This window comes from Hoplias malabaricus, chromosome 4 (genome assembly GCF_029633855.1).
Source record: "Hoplias malabaricus isolate fHopMal1 chromosome 4, fHopMal1.hap1, whole genome shotgun sequence".
Taxonomy (NCBI): domain Eukaryota; kingdom Metazoa; phylum Chordata; class Actinopteri; order Characiformes; family Erythrinidae; genus Hoplias; species Hoplias malabaricus.
Genome location: NC_089803.1, coordinates 14,032,446 through 14,049,501, shown reverse-complemented (window position 1 = coordinate 14,049,501; position 17,056 = coordinate 14,032,446). Strand labels below are relative to the sequence as shown.

The window sequence follows — 17,056 nt, the reverse complement described above, 5'->3', positions numbered from 1 at the left end:
TCACACACTCACCCAGTCAGTCACACACTCACACCTGTGTACAGTTTCACACACTCACCCAGTCACTCACACACTCACAACTGTGCACAGTTTCACACACTCACCCAGTCACTCACACACTCACGCCTGTGTACAGTTTTACACACTCACCCAGTTACTCACACACTCACGCCTGTGTACAGTTTCACACATATTACCCATTCACTCACACACTCACACCTGTGGACAGTTTCACACACTCACCCAGTCACTCACACACTCACGCCTGTGTACAGTTTCACACACTCACCCAGTCACTCACACACTCACACCTGTGGACAGTTTCACACACTCACCCAGTCACTCACACACTCACACCTGTGGACAGTTTCACACACTAACCCAGTCACTCACACACTCATGCCTGTGTACAGTTTCACACACTCACCCAGTCACTCACACACTCACGCCTGTGTACAGTTTCACACACTCACCCAATCACTCACACCTGTGGACAGTTTCACACACTAACCCAGTCACTCACACATGTGGACAGTTTCACACACTCACCCAGTCACTCACACGCTCACACCTGTGGACAGTTTCACACCCTCACCCTGTCACTCACACATGTGGACAGTTTCACACACTCACCCAGTCACTCACACATGTGGACAGTTTCACACACTAACCCAGTCACTCACACATGTAGACAGTTTCACACACTCACCCAGTCACTCACACACTCACACCTGTGGACAGTTTCACGCACTCACCCAGTCACTCACACACTCACACCTGTGGACAGTTTCACACACTCACCCAGTCACTCACACACTCACACCTGTGGACAGTTTCGCACACTCACCCAGTCACTCACACACTCACATGTGTGGACAGTGTCACACACTCACCCAGTCACTCACACACTCACACCTGTGGATAGTTTCACACACTCACCCAGTCACTCACACGCTCACACCTGTGGACAGTTTCACACACTCACCCAGTCACTCACACACTCACACCTGTGAACGGTTTCACACACTCACCCAGTCACTCACACACTCACACCTGTGAACGGTTTCACACACTCACCCAGGCACTCACACACTCACACCTGTGGACAGTGTCACACACTCACCCAGTCACTCACACACTCACACCTGTGAACGGTTTCACACACTCACCCAGTCACTCACACTCTCACACCTGTGAACGGTTTCACACACTCACCCAGTCACTCACACACTCACACATGTGGACAGTTTCACACACTCACCCAGTCACTCACACACTCACACCTGTGGACAGTTTCACGCACTCACCCAGTCACTCACACACTCACACCTGTGGACAGTTTCACACACTCACCCAGTCACTCACACACTCACACCTGTGGACAGTTTCGCACACTCACCCAGTCACTCACACACTCACATGTGTGGACAGTGTCACACACTCACCCAGTCACTCACACACTCACACCTGTGGACAGTTTCACACACTCACCCAGTCACTCACACGCTCATACCTGTGGACAGTTTCACACACTCACCCAGTCACTCACACACTCACACCTGTGAACGGTTTCACACACTCACCCAGTCACTCACACACTCACACCTGTGAACGGTTTCACACACTCACCCAGTCACTCACACACTCACACCTGTGGACAGTGTCACACACTCACCCAGTCACTCACACACTCACACCTGTGGACAGTGTCACACACTCACCCAGACACTTCACACACTCTAAACACTTTGGTCTCTCACAGCCAGTGAAATGCAGTGAGGGGAAGGGCTAGTGAGGCACTGGAGAAATAGAAGCAGGTTTACAGACCTAAGCACCCCAACTTTAAATTCTCAGTAATGTGCTAGGATTAGGTAATGGTTTATTACATATATTTAATATCACATTCTTCACATTGCCGTGTGTAGCCTTTATTAAGTAGCCTTATTTTAACCTGTGTACTTCGGTGTGTCTTGGTGTGGTCTGTGTGTATGTTTTAAGCCTGATTTTAATTATAACTTGTTAGAAAAAAGTGAGATGGACCAACCAGTTAAATACCCTAAATGGCTCTGACCTGTATCTGTGTCGTTGACGGCCCTGTGGCCAGTATGTTTCTTATATTCACATCAACATTAATTATTATATGTATTGCATGGGCTTACTTTTGTTCATAAATTTAATATATTGCTGAGTAAGAGGAGATGGCTGCCTAGCGATACTGTTTTTCATCACCGTGTTATGAATAACAACAAGCCTAAATATATTTTACACATAAGTGAAGTAAATGACCTACACTAGGGAAAGCAATGGTTTACAAAGATCACATTTTTATTATTCATGCAGTCACAGGTGTCCTTCTGTGCGTGGTTATGTGATTGAGCAATCCGAGGGAAGGCAGACCTTTGTTTGTTTTAAATATGATTCACAATTCTTTTCATTTATTTATTTATTTATTGTTTTTGAGAATGTAACAGTGCCTCACCTGCCTCTCCTGCCTGCACGTCACTGCACACATCCAGTACACCTGTGTCTTTGATTGTGGGAGGAAACCCACCTAGACACAGAGAGAACACTCTTTTCAGGACACCAGCACATGCTCCACTTTGGCTCCACCCACTCCTCATCACGTACGCCAAGGCTGCAGCTGAGGTAGGGCAGCTCCTCATGAGAATGGAGATGTCATCCCACAGGTTAAAAATCGCTTAAATCTAAGTTGCGCCCTCTAGTGGACACACTGCTTAATGTCTATGCAGATGTACAGAATCTATGGGAATACTTTATGTGGGTTGTGAGAATTATGGATGCATTCATTTGGGAACGTAAAGGCAGCAGAAATGAGCTTTTAAAAACACACAGCAATAATGTGAGCTGCTCTCCCGCTCATATCTCGCACTCTGCTGTATTAGGATGGATGTACTGCTTATTGGAGCTGTCATAAAAACTCAATCAATGGCACTGGGATGCACATATCTTAGACTGGGGCCTAATGGAGGAATTAGCCCTCGCCTCATTGCTCCCTCTGTCAATTTGTTTCTCTGTGACAGCCTCAAACTTAACCACCAATCTCATCTCGCGCTTTCCCATTTTCTCAGAAGTCAGAGGCTGGTAATATTCCCTCAGGCTGCTGCCTTTGTTTCCATAAATAGGCAAACACACACACACACAGACACAGAGTGAGAGAGAGACACACATCTTTCACACAAACACATTGTCTCGCTGTCACAGAGGTTCATTTGGATTTCACACTCAACGCAAGGTAATTCTGAACCCGCCCTCCCCCCTTCCTTCATCTGAATATTAGACAGCCTCTCTCTCATGCCCTAACCTCCTCTCTCTACCCCCCCCCCCACCCCACCCCACCCTCGCTCTCAGGTAATACTGAGGTTAAAATCTCTTCTGATCTGTTTAAGCTTTAAGCTCAGTGTCTGCACCGTTTCACTTCACCACTCATTCTTCCACATCAGAGATTCATACTAATGTGCATTTCCATTAGTCATACCAAATTGTCAGTAGTTTCTGACCAGCAGCCAGTGAGCCTCAGTATAAATGTTTCTAATAAAGTGGCCAGTGAGTGTCAGTAAAAGGGGGGTGTTTCTAATAAAGTGGCCAGTGAGCGTCAGTAGAAGGGGGGTGTTTCTAATAAAGTGGCCAGTGAGCGTCAGTAGAAGGGGGTGTTTCTAATAAAGTGGCCAGTGAGTGTCAGTAGAAGGGGGGTGTTTCTAATAAAGTGGCCAGAGAGCGTCGGTAGAAGGGGGGTGTTTCTAATAAAGTGGCCAGTGAGCGTCAGTAGAAGGGGGGTGTTTCTAATAAAGTGGCCAGTGAGCGTCAGTAGAAGGGGGTGTTTCTAATAAAGTGGCCAGTGAGCGTCAGTAGAAGGGGGGTGTTTCTAATAAAGTGGCCAGTGAGCGTCAGTAGAAGGGGGGTGTTTCTAATAAAGTGGCCAGTGAGCGTCAGTAGAAGGGGGGTGTTTCTAATAAAGTGGCCAGTGAGCGTCAGTAGAAGGGGGGTGTTTCTAATAAAGTGGCCAGTGAGCGTCAGTAGAAGGGGGTGTTTCTAATAAAGTGGCCAGTGAGCGTCAGTAGAAGGGGGTGTTTCTAATAAAGTGGCCGGTGAGCGTCAGTAGAAGGGGGGTGTTTCTAATAAAGTGGCCAGTGAGCGTCGGTAGAAGGGGGTGTTTCTAATAAAGTGGCCAGTGAGTGTCAGTAGAAGGGGGGTGTTTCTAATAAAGTGGCCGGTGAGCGTCAGTAGAAGGGCGGTGTTTCTATTAAAGTGGCCAGTGAGCGTCAGTATAAGGGGGGTGTTTCTAATAAAGTGGCCAGTGAGAGTCAGTAGAAGGGGGGTGTTTCTAATAAAGTGGCCAGTGAGTGTCAGTAGAAGGGGGGTGTTTCTAATAAAGTGGTCAGTGAGCGTCAGTAGAAGGGGGGTGTTTCTAATAAAGTGGCCAGTGAGTGTCAGTAGAAGGGGGGTGTTTCTAATAAAGTGGCCAGTGAGAGTCAGTAGAAGGGGGGTGTTTCTAATAAAGTGGCCAGTGAGTGTCAGTAGAAGGGGGGTGTTTCTAATAAAGTGGCCGGTGAGCGTCAGTAGAAGGGCGGTGTTTCTATTAAAGTGGCCAGTGAGCGTCAGTAGAAGGTGGGTGTTTCTAATAAAGTGGCCAGTGAGCGTCAGTAGAAGGGGGGTGTTTCTAATAAAGTGGCCAGTGAGTGTCAGTAGAAGGGGGGTGTTTCTAATAAAGTGGCCAGTGTCAGTAGAAGGGGGGTGTTTCTAACAAAGTGGCCAGTGAGCGTCAGTAGAAAGGGGGGTGTTTCTAATAAAGTGGCCAGTGAGCGTCAGTAGAAGAGGGGTGTTTCTAATAAAGTGGCCAGTGAGCGTCAGTAGAAGGGGGGTGTTTCTAATAAAGTGGCCAGTGAGTGTCAGTAGAAGGGGGTGTTTCTAATAAAGTGGCCAGTGAGCGTCAGTAGAAGGGGGTGTTTCTAATAAAGTGGCCAGTGAGCGTCAGTAGAAGGGGGTGTTTCTAATAAAGTGGCCAGTGAGCGTCAGTAGAAGGTGGGTGTTTCTAATAAAGTGGCCAGTGAGCGTCAGTAGAAGGTGGGTGTTTCTAATAAAGTGGCCAGTGAGTGTCAGTAGAAGGGGGTGTTTCTAATAAAGTGGCCAGTGAGCGTCAGTAGAAGGTGGGTGTTTCTAATAAAGTGGCCAGTGAGCGTCAGTAGAAGGTGGGTGTTTCTAATAAAGTGGCCAGTGAGAGTCAGTAGAAGGGGGGTGTTTCTAATAAAGTGGCCAGTGAGTGTCAGTAGAAGGGGGGTGTTTCTAATAAAGTGGTCAGTGAGCGTCAGTAGAAGGGGGGTGTTTCTAATAAAGTGGCCAGTGAGTGTCAGTAGAAGGGGGGTGTTTCTAATAAAGTGGCCAGTGAGAGTCAGTAGAAGGGGGGTGTTTCTAATAAAGTGGCCAGTGAGTGTCAGTAGAAGGGGGGTGTTTCTAACAAAGTGGCCAGTGAGTGTCAGTAGAAGGGCGGTGTTTCTATTAAAGTGGCCAGTGAGCGTCAGTATAAGGGGGGTGTTTCTAATAAAGTGGCCAGTGAGAGTCAGTAGAAGGGGGGTGTTTCTAATAAAGTGGCCAGTGAGTGTCAGTAGAAGGGGGGTGTTTCTAATAAAGTGGCCAGTGAGTGTCAGTAGAAGGGGGGTGTTTCTAATAAAGTGGCCAGTGTCAGTAGAAGGGGGGTGTTTCTAACAAAGTGGCCAGTGAGCGTCAGTAGAAAGGGGGGTGTTTCTAATAAAGTGGCCAGTGAGCGTCAGTAGAAGAGGGGTGTTTCTAATAAAGTGGCCAGTGAGCGTCAGTAGAAGGGGGGTGTTTCTAATAAAGTGGCCAGTGAGTGTCAGTAGAAGGGGGTGTTTCTAATAAAGTGGCCAGTGAGCGTCAGTAGAAGGGGGTGTTTCTAATAAAGTGGCCAGTGAGCGTCAGTAGAAGGTGGGTGTTTCTAATAAAGTGGCCAGTGAGCGTCAGTAGAAGGTGGGTGTTTCTAATAAAGTGGCCAGTGAGTGTCAGTAGAAGGGGGTGTTTCTAATAAAGTGGCCAGTGAGCGTCAGTAGAAGGTGGGTGTTTCTAATAAAGTGGCCAGTGAGCGTCAGTAGAAGGTGGGTGTTTCTAATAAAGTGGCCAGTGAGCGTCGGTAGGAGGGGAGTGTATCTTATAAAGTGGTTTGTGAACTGTATTTTAGAGATGATGCAACTCCATAAATTAATTGCAGGTCTGAGTGCTGGCTCCATCCCATCGCTCTCACACACTGCTCCCTTGGGTTCTGAGCTGTAATGTGGTTATAGGATTCAGATCTGAATCCTGTGTGCGATAAACGCTGATGAGGCCAGAGGAATCGACTCGGTGTCAGTGTGTATCAGCTGCAGCTCTCAGGCCCTGCTGAATATGGCATAGCATTTATCAACAGCAGATCATCCACGCGCCTCCCCAACTCCATTCATTTGATGGGTCTGTCTCATCGTTGGTGCAGGTACTGCTCTTGCTCTTCTGGGAGGGCAATGCAGCAACTTCTTTAGGATCAAACTGTGTATGAGACCTAATACTTTTCTACATAGTATTAGGTCACCTACACATTACACCTCTAGTACTTTATGACAGTCCACTCTATTTCCATTGTCCTTATATGGAGTTGGTCAGCTCGTTGCAGTCATAGCAGCATCTAATCTTCTTCAAATATATTTGAGGTGTGTCTGTAGGAATTTGTGCCCATTTTTTCTCACAAATACTGTTAGACAAGTATGTTGGTTGAATGACCCTGGCTCAAAATTTTCTTTTCTACTTTGTCCCAAAGGTGTTTGATTGGGGCTGATGTCAGGATGCTGTGTGAGCCAGTCAAATCATGCCTTCATGACCTTGCTTTGTGCACAGGGGCACAATCCTGCTGGAATAGGCCTTCTGCAAACTGTTCCCACAAAGTTGTGCAGGCAATGTTCCGATGGCATGCGACAAACCCAGACACATCCATCAGACTGTCAGTCAGAGAAGCCTGATTCATCACTTCACAGACCATGTTTCCACTGCTCCAGAGTCCAGTGACAGTCTTTTACCCCACTCCATCTGACGCTTGAGTTTGGTGATGTAAGGCTTGCAGGCAGCTGTTCGGCCATGGCTGTTTCGTGCATATATTAAATGCCAGAAGAAGTCTGTAACTCTGTATTTAATGTGTCAGAAGAGCTCAGGCAACTTTTACAGCCTGTGCACCTCAGCATTTGGTAACAACGCTGTGTAAGGTAACAAAGTCTGCTACTTTGTAGCTGAGTTGCTGTGGTTCCTAAGTGCTTTCATGTTTCGAAAATACCACTCACAGTTGATCAGTGAATATCTAGGAGGGAAAAAATAATTCATGAATTTAAACATTGCATAAAAATCAATAAAGTTGAAATTAGACCCCCTGGAATACACTTTTCCTTTTGTTCTTACTTTGTAGGGCTTCTGCAGCAAACATTTAAAAACCTCTGAACTATTGTCTAGAGCAAAGGTACTGGAACTGCGGGGCTCACCCCCCTAGTGGGGCATGAAGGGATTACAGGAAGGGGCACTGGCAAGAGGTGAAATTGCAAGAATAAATAAATAGATAATTAAAAGACCCTGTCATTAAACATTTTATTTTCACATACTTACATTTTAATATTGTTCTCTAGTTTCTTTAATAATTTGGATAATTTGAGAAAAGGAAGCCCGTAAAAGACGGGCTTTAATTTTATATTGTAGCCAATTTGTGTAGCCTGCAGTACTTTACACATAGACTAGTTTGTTTTAGTTGTGGGGGGATGAGGGAGTGAAGGTACTATAGCTTTATTACTGATGAGCTCTGAGTTTTGTCATTATTTTGTGTGTGTTCTCTCGCACATTGTCCTTAATCGTCTCGATTGAAGACAATGACTCGCTGTTAACTTCTGTAATAAACCGGTGAAGCGGAGATGTCGTAACTGTTTACCCAGGAGTTTTACAAGGACTCTGCTTTCGATTTTATTGAATGTGGACTTGGTTGTAAAACATCCCTCCATCCCTTAATCCACACTGTTTTGGAAAATCGTTCCCATTGAGTTACACTTCAAGAGCTTTCCAAATGTCATCTTCTGTGCTGCAGTTGAAGAGGGAAAAGTGGTTGTTTTCATTCATTGTCTGAAGATGCTTCATACTAACCAGGGTCGCAGTGGGTCCAGAGCCCACCCGTAGTGATTGGGCGCTATGCGGGAACACATGGTGGACAGGGTACCATCACAGTGCAACACACACTTAAACATTTACACCGGTAGACATTTTCACACACTCATCAAGTCACACACACACTCACACCTGTGGACAGTGCCAATCCACCTACCATCATACTTACCCAGATGACCATTGTCCTGCTCAGTATTTGGGTTAATGCAGTGTAGTACAGGATCTACATGTCCTTCATACAACGTCTAAATATAATTAAGACTACAGCTGCAGGGGCGTCCAAACCCAGGCAAAACCCAGGACCTTTCTCACTGAGGATCTGTTTGGGGAGGCAATAGTTGAAAGCTGATGTTTTGATGCAGACGATTGTGAAATGATCGTGCACCATAATTACGTTTGGTATTATTTGGTCTAACACGGGACACATTTTTTTTCCATTGAGAAAAACAGCATGGACTAGGAATTCCGTATATGGGCATGGCTTCAATCGCCCTATAGATCTATATTTGCCCTGAATGTGTCAAAGCCTTGTGACAAAGTGTTGGAGACAGTGAGACAACAGATGGCAGTTTGAGAAGCGGACATCTTTCAGAGGAACAAAAATAATGGTTTTATTTATTTATTTATTTTTAGAAAATAAACTTAAAGGATTATTTGCTTCTGATGTTTAATCCATTGGCAAAGTTGCTATTGTTTTTTTTTCCCTTTTTTGACAGTTTATGCATACCAGTACTCTTTTTTTAAATTTTCTCGTTAAACAAAGCACATGCAATTATTAAATTTATTGATCAGGCAACACCTGAAGACTTCCGCACCCACTCGCCTTTTTATCAATCACATCCTGTATTTTACACAATTGGAAAATCTCTACGTACACAGACAATATACACAACCTCCCAGATAGCGTGCAGATGGGGGCCACTTCTGGAAGATGGACAAACGTCGGTGCTGGCAAACTGCACGTGAACCAAAAGTGGCCCGAGCAGTGACCTCTGGCGACACGTGACCCTGATTTCGTGTTCATGCCGCCTTCTTGTGGCCAGCAGGAGCAGTCCACCCAGGTGTCATCCATCCCTGTGGGATGTGGGCCAGACCTAGGCCCAAATCGTTCTGCTATCTGGGACCCCGCAAACGGAAATGACATTTAAATCATGAAGAAAGGAAAGGAAAAGCAAAGGAAAACAGAAGGTGTCACACATATCAGAATGCAGACTGAGGCACATGCTGGGGCTGACAAGAGGATTTTGACATGGCATTTCATTCAGTAAAACAGTGTCTTATCTTTCTAATTGGAATTGCTTCTTTGAAAAAAAAAACATTTAAAAACTAAACGGAAACAAACAAACAAACAAATGAAGGGAAAAAAACCTGATGCTTTCAAGTCCTTTTTCAGTATCAGTTGATTTCTCATTCGTAGGTGTGTGGCACTTGAGATTCCCCCCGGCTAGAAGTCGTCTTTAGATAAGACAAAACAGTATAATTTTTCTGGGCCTGTAAAAATAATCTCTCTCTCTCTGGAGTGTGTGCGTCGTCGCGAGTGATAGAAAGGTCAGGTGATAAAACTCTCACCCCCTTCAGGGCACGTCAGGAACGGGGGGAGGGATGAAATGATGAAGAGATGAAGGAGTTTGTGTGAAAAGCAGATATCCATGCTTCATGCTTCTCATCCTTTAATAAGAGGCTCCTATGTCCTTATGGGGTTTGTGTCCAGCCCCTTGGTTTATTCTCATCGAGCCCACGGCCAGCAAGGGAACATTAAGAAAGTGCCAGAATGAGATTTTGGTTAAGGAGCAGCTTTTGTAAGATGTGGTGTGTTTGTGTGTGTGTGTTTCACATACATTGTGGGGTCCAACATCTGTTTGCACCCTTCAATTGCAGGGCCTTGTTTACCTTGTGGGGACAAGCTAAAACTGAAGGATTAACTTTAAGGTGAAAACATGTTTGAAAGTTGGAATTAGATTTGGGATTAGAAATTAGGGTTAAGTTTAGGGTTAGGGCTAGATTTAAGGTTAGGATAAAGATTCTGCTGTGAAATATGTTATAAATAGCGTTTGATTGATTGACTGGGTATTAGGGTTACGGGAAGAATTAGGGGGAGGATAGTAGTAATCACATTCAAGGTTAAGGTGAGTTGCAACTATGCAATGTCCCCACAATGCATGGAAACAAACGTGTGCGTGTGTGTGTATGTGTGTTTACACAATCATGTGCAAAATTTATGATTAGATAACCCCTAATCAAAAAGCTATGTCATTCCTTAAGAAAATAAAAGTCCTTCTGGACATTCAGGAAATTCAATTTAATTCCTGCCAAAAATAAAAATGAAATAAATAAAAATAAAAATAAAATATAATATTAAATCTTATCTTTAAAAATGTATCTTATGCTTTATATGTTACATAGATAGATAAATAAATAAATATATAAATACGTAAATATATAGAGATGGTGCACTAACATTAGTTTTCTCCCACGTCATCAATATTTCAATATAACATTTCATTTATTTGACCAAGGGTATCCAAACTTTTGCACATGAGTGTTTAGGTCTGTGGTCACCAACCCTCCTCCTGGAGACACAGCTACCTGAACGTAGTCCTTCAGAAAAACAGAAACAATCAAGAGACGCCAGGAGACACAAACACTCCCTCGCCTCTCTACAGTGCAGTCTCTGTACACTGCAAGATGTTATTCTCTGGAAAAAGAAACCACCTTAAATTTAGTCAAAACATCAAACATATGTAGATATAAGAGCGTTGTAAAATATGCTGAGATTAATTCTGTTATTTCTGGATGTTTTCCCTTGTTTAATGCATTAGTTTGTAAGGTTTTATTCTACGGGCCGACCATTTTTATTTATTTGAGGCTTAATACTAAATATCAAGCCAAATTATCTGAGAAATTAATATTGACAATTCCTAACCTAACCCCATCCTCTGACATTGATTAGACTTCTTAAAAACTCATCTCTGTTCAAAAGCTTTAGAACTTATTTTTTTGTTACAACTCTACAATGTCTCTGTTCATTATTCACTGATCTACAAGTATGCAACTAGTCCCCACCTCTGTCTGCACTCATGCCTCTGCCAATCTCCTACAGAGATATCCCACCCTGCAGATTGACAGGATTTAATTCTTAGGTTTTATGATGTCACAAACACCGGCTTTCCAAATCCATGTTTTGAGACTGTCCGATTCTTTCGCTCATGCTACATCTTCTAGTGTAGACCACCGGCACATGCTAACAAGGCTACACACTCAGTGGGCAATAGGGGGCTTTAAGATTACTTTAAGATTATAGAAAGTTGAGGCATTTCTTTTGCACTATAGGAGACTGAAATGAATCATTGTTGGTACAGGTAATGCAACGAAATACTATTCTGATTATGCTAGGATCATCATCAAAAGGTTCACACGATGTAAAAGCAAATACAATGTTGAAAGAAAACTTGACACTGACGACATAGATAACCAAGTACTCTGACCAAGTATCACTGACTCTGGACCTGTAGGAGAAGTGTTGGTGTCCTGATCTGTGTTCCCTGTCCGATTTACACCGCGGACATGGACAGTTTTCATGCATGCATACTGTGTTACCTTTTACAGTGCCTGTAGTGGCTGTGACTTCATGGCCTAGTAGTTAATACTGCTTCTCTAAATTTGGCAGAATGGAGGTCAGCAATTCCCACCCAGGGAAGGACCACTATGCTACACCAGAGCTTTCCCAATATAAACTACACGTCCAAATGTTTTTTTAGCTACTTAAAAGAGTACTCACAATCGTAAGGCCCAACAACAAGTGTGGGCAAGAGGGGTCCCCAGAAAAGATGGAGCTCCATCCAGTACCTTGGGATAAATTAGAGTGGCATCCAACATCAGTGCTTTCCATTAATGCTCAAACCTCTAGTCTAAAGGCTTCCCAGAAGCGTAGAAGCTGTTATCGCAGAAACAGTGGGACTCACAAAGTCCCGGTTAATAACCTTGATTTCAGAAGAAATCTGTTGGTGCTGTCAAACTGCATGTGAACTAAAGTAGCCCACATATTAAACACGTTCATCCGGCCACACGTCACTAAACACATCTGGCCCACTTCTGACAATGACATGGCTGTACTGGCTCTAGAAACAGAGGTTAATCCAAACGTGTCCAAACAGTGACCTCTGATTTGGCGTTAATGTGGCCCTCGTGTGGCCAGTGGAATAGGCCCAGGTGTCGTTAATTCCTGCAGCAAGTGAGCTATGAGAACAGAAAATGTGGGCCAGACATGGGCAAGAATCATTCTGCAATCTAGGATGTTACTTCTTGTAAACAAGAGCATCTATTAGACTAGCCTTGAATGTTCAGCAAATATGCCTTTCAGTGATTCTTTTTAATAAAGACCACCTTGTTTACCTTTGTAAAACATTGTACAATATTACATTAGCTCCCATGCCCCTACAGGCAAAGGTTTAGGAAGCTGTGGAGTGCAGAGTGAACAGTAGAACATGCTAATCCAGCATCTGCAAGATACACAAAATATACATCAATACTTTCTTTCCTACCAGGTACACCTTGAAAGTTGGGCATGCATGACATGTGCGGTTGAGATCGGCAAGGGAACACAGAGTGACCAGTGTTTGTACTGGATAAGACTGATCTATTACTGGATAAATACTCTTGTTATTACTTATTAAAAAGAGGAAGGATGGGGAAGTGTGTTGCTTTGTAGGAAGTCCCGGTGGAGTTCAGTTCAGACAGACTTGCGCCGTCTCATCAGGCGCAAGTTGTCCGTGAAGCTGTGGAGTCCCGGGGAAACGGAACTGATGGGGGAAGGCAGGAAGCTGTTCTTCAGCGTCTCTGGAGAGATTTCCTCGATTCGGTACGTGACCGCTGAGTGGAAGTACTGGGGCGGACTCAGCTGGCAGCTGAAAGAGTTCTGGTGGGAGAAAGCTCTTCCGATCCCGCCAATCCCTGCCATTCCTCCAATTCCTCCTACACCTCCTGGAGCGAGTGCAGCAGAGCTGCCAAACTCGTGGTAGTGCATACAGGAGCAGACGGACTGCAGGTCCGTGACTTCCGACCTATACCTCTGCTGCTGCCTCTGCTGCTCCCGTCTCCTCCGGCTCCTCTGGCCGCTCTCCTCCTGGATGTGGATGACCATGCTGCTCCGGTTCCCTGCTAGCGATGCCCGTTCCTCGGCATCCCTCCTCTCATCCTCGCTGTTCATTGTCAGGAATCGCAACACCACTAAGTTGAGGAAAGCCCCAATGACCGTCAGCCCGACCAAGATGTACATGAAGCTGAAGGCCACGTATAGAGGCTTCCTCTGCAAGGCCCGGTTCTTCTGCAATGCCACGAAGTCCCCGAAGCCAATAGTGGTGAGCGTGATGAAGCAGTAGTAATAGCTCTGGAAGAAGCTCCAGTCCTCGTAGTGTGAAAAGGCTGCGGCACCGATGCACAGCGTCCCCATGCATGAGAAGAAGCCCACCGTCACCATGTTCTCCATCGACACCTCTGTGATCCGCATGCCACAGCACTTCTTAATGCGCTTCAGCAGGTACTTCACAAAGGTGTTCATCCTCTCGCCCAGGCTCTGGAACATCACTAGAGTCAGAGGGATGCCCAGCACTGCGTAGAACATGCAGAAGGCTTTCCCCGCGTCTGTGCCTGGAGCTGCATGGCCGTACCCTAAGAAACAAGTACAAGAGAGGATGCTGTAAGTTTAAAATAAAGATTTAGAGACACGTTGGGCATGGTCCGTGAACAACGACAAACTAAATGTCTTTAAATACATTCCTGGGGTAGATTGATAAGAATAAAACAAGGTCTTGACAGGACAGGAAACAGCAATGAGTCCTAGCACAAAACACTAGGTCAAATTTAGTAACAATATTACATTGTGACTGGTTCAAACCTTAATGCTTTTATAATATAACAATGCATTTATAAATAATACTTTATAATAATTATTTATATTTTCAAGAACCAAAAATGCTCACAATTATAGGACACAAAACAACAATAACATCAAAAGACAAACAGAGACAGAACAATACAAAAGTTAAACAGGTCACACAGAAACAAAAATGAATATATAAATAAAAATAAATGAAATGAGAGTGCACAGAGGCCAGGGAGCAGCACCAGAGCAATAGGTGCAGGTTTAGCAGCCGGTAGCTAGAAATGGACCACCATTGACACAGCAGCAGAGTCTGCAGTTCACTAGCCACAGTCAGCGGACACTGAGGACGTGCTCCCAGGCCATCACCAAGATAACTGCCAGAGCATGGGGATGCTTACAGCATCCAAAAGAAAAGCTTTGGGCTCACATTTCAAATATTACAATTAACTACACAAAGTGATGTGGTTAATAACATTATTTTTTAATCATTTAAAAGGTAACCGAAACCTTGAAAACTAAACATCATTTCACAGATGCGGTGATGGCTAGGCTTTTGTTTGTTTGTTTGTTTTTGCCTCAAACCATTTGATACCATAAGGAAACATTTGCAGATTTTTGTTTTCTTTTGCCCTTCCAAATTGTATTATGAGATTTACCATATCTAGAACATATGTCCTATACAGGACTCTGCCAAGCTCTGGCACACACTGACGCAAGAGGTCCAAGCACATTAAAAACAATCAGGCAGAATTTTAGAGGCACAATCATCCATGGCCAGGAGCCCAAGAGAGAATTAATAATGGTCCTATCTCTCTCTCTCTCTCTCTCTCTCTCTCTCTCTCTTGTTCTCTCTATTTGCTGACATCACCAATTGCCAGCAAATTGAGCGGTATTTATGTTTTAAGCAATGCTTTTAAACACGGCTTCATGTGTCTAGAAGATGACTTATGTTGACCTTCACCCTCCCATCTTCAGATCACTGTGTGAGCCCCTAGAGCTAGTGGGTGGGCCCTGTTCTTATGGTGACTGAGGCTAAGACTAATGACACTATAATCTAAAAATAGTATAGATGACTTGCTAGTTGTAAACTGTGAGAGACGCAGGGAGGTCTTTGCCCAAAGTACAAAATACAGAGACTATCTCCAGGAGGTGAACATCATGGCTGTGGTTGGTGCTCTGAAAAAGACTGAGGCGGACCTCATGGGCTGAGACAGGGTTTTACAAAGCTTCACCAGGCAGAAGAGGCTATGACTCACGCCGGGGGAAAATTGGCTAAAATGAATAAAAATAGGCCCAATAAAGATGTGCACATTTGAAAATGAAGCACTCAGAGGAGCAGACCAGTCCAACAAACAACAAATTACAGATCAAGTATCTGTCATCCGAGAGAGCGCTGAGAGCAAAGCATAAGGAAACTCAACAGAAGCTAGGCTGAAAAAAAATTTGTTACGTTCTGGGTTGAATTTAAGGTTAAGTATGACGAATGCGCGAGCCGTGCCGCCATGCTGGCGGATATTTCCCTCCTAATACATTTTATCTCACACTGCGAGATTAGCGCAGAGTCGTTATCCACCGTTTTCCTAAGGTTTAACACCGCCTACTGTTTTTTTACCTTAATCTACTTTACACCATCATTCAGTTTCTCGGGAGAAGGTGAGACTTGGCCTTGTTTACAACTGAGCACCGAGCAGAGAATGAATTGTTGGCCAATGGTAAAGAACATGACTCGCAATAGAAATAAATGAGCAAACTCATTCGTCTCCCTCCGGGTTCAGAGATCAGAATTAGGGGGTCTTCAATTAGTCCGATGTCATCTCTCTCTTCCCCCTCTTCTTGCCCTTTTCTCTGAGTGGATGAGAGAGGGAGAAAGGAGTGGGCGTTATTGGTTCAGGAGAAGGCAGGAAGTCGAGATGGGCCAGTAAAGCTTTTAGTTTAATGAGCCTTTATCTGGAGGCGAGGAGCTCAAAGTTGCTGAGTCACTCTGAAGCTGTTGTGGCTCTAATGTGACTCGTGCTGATGGATGGAGTTTGGAGGCCGAAGGAGGTGGAGATACAGTATGGCGAGGCTTCAAACTCCAAACTCGCCAAGTCTGCCGTTTGTTCAACTTTTACAGAGAGGTGGACGCTGTCATATTCCGCTGACCAAGCACACTGATCTTTATTTTACAACCCTTAGTTAAAAAGAAACGCAATACGCCAACTTCAGTCACGGCAGGTCTTCTCTACTTTACACCACTGACCGTTCACATGTGTTTACAACTGTGTGGATGGAACGAATAAAGACGTGGATTAATGGTGACAGGGCGCACGCTGGAGCAACAGGTACTGTCCTGGGATTCTCCCTGTGTCTGTGTAGGTTTCCTCCAGGTGCTCAGGTTTCCTATTACAGGCCAAACACATATTGGTGGATGGATTGGTGATAAAAAAGAATCCACAGGTGTGAGTGTGTGAGTGACTGGGTGAGTGTGTGAGTGACTGGGTGAGTGTGTGAAACTGTCCACAGGTGTGAGTATGTGAGTGACTGGGTGAGGGTGTGAAACTGTCCACAGGTGTGAGTGTGTGAGTGACTGGGTGAGTGTGTGAAACTGTCCACAGGTGTGAGTGTGTGAGTGACTGGGTGAGTGTGTGAGTGATTGAGTGAGTGTGTGAGTGACTGGGTGAGTGTGTGAAACTGTCCACAGGTGTGAGTGACTGGGTGAGTGTGTGAAACTGTCCACAGGTGTGAGTGTGTGAGTGACTGGGTGAGTGTGTGAAACTGTCCACAGGTGTGAGTGACTGGGTGAGTGTGTGAAACTGTCCACAGGTGTGAGTGTGTGAGTGACTGGGTGAGTGTGTGAGTGACTGGGTGAGTGTGTGACACTGTCCACAGGAGTGAGTGTGTGAGTGACTGGGTGAGTGTGTAAAACTGTCCACAGGTGCGAGTGTGTGAGTGACTGGGTGAGTGTTTGAAACTGTCCACAGGTGTGAGTGTGTGAGTGACTGG

The 17,056-nt window shown here is 44.8% G+C and overlaps 1 protein-coding gene across 2 annotated transcripts in view; it reads right to left on the bottom strand.

Annotated features, from left to right (window-relative positions):
* Positions 1–12,832: 12,832 nt before the first annotated feature.
* Positions 12,833–17,056, bottom strand: part of kcnk9 (potassium channel, subfamily K, member 9) — a 79,463-nt gene continuing 75,239 nt past the window's right edge. Inside the window, exons 2-3 of one of the 2 annotated variants that reach the window (XM_066669671.1) lie at positions 13,198–13,860; positions 12,833–13,143 (exon numbers count right to left, since the gene is read on the bottom strand). In XM_066669671.1, the coding sequence (XP_066525768.1) occupies positions 12,923–13,143; positions 13,198–13,860 (884 nt within the window). In that variant the 3' untranslated portion in view covers positions 12,833–12,922. Of the gene's footprint in view, positions 13,861–17,056 lie in introns of both variants that reach the window. The other variant, XM_066669670.1, reaches the window with a different exon arrangement.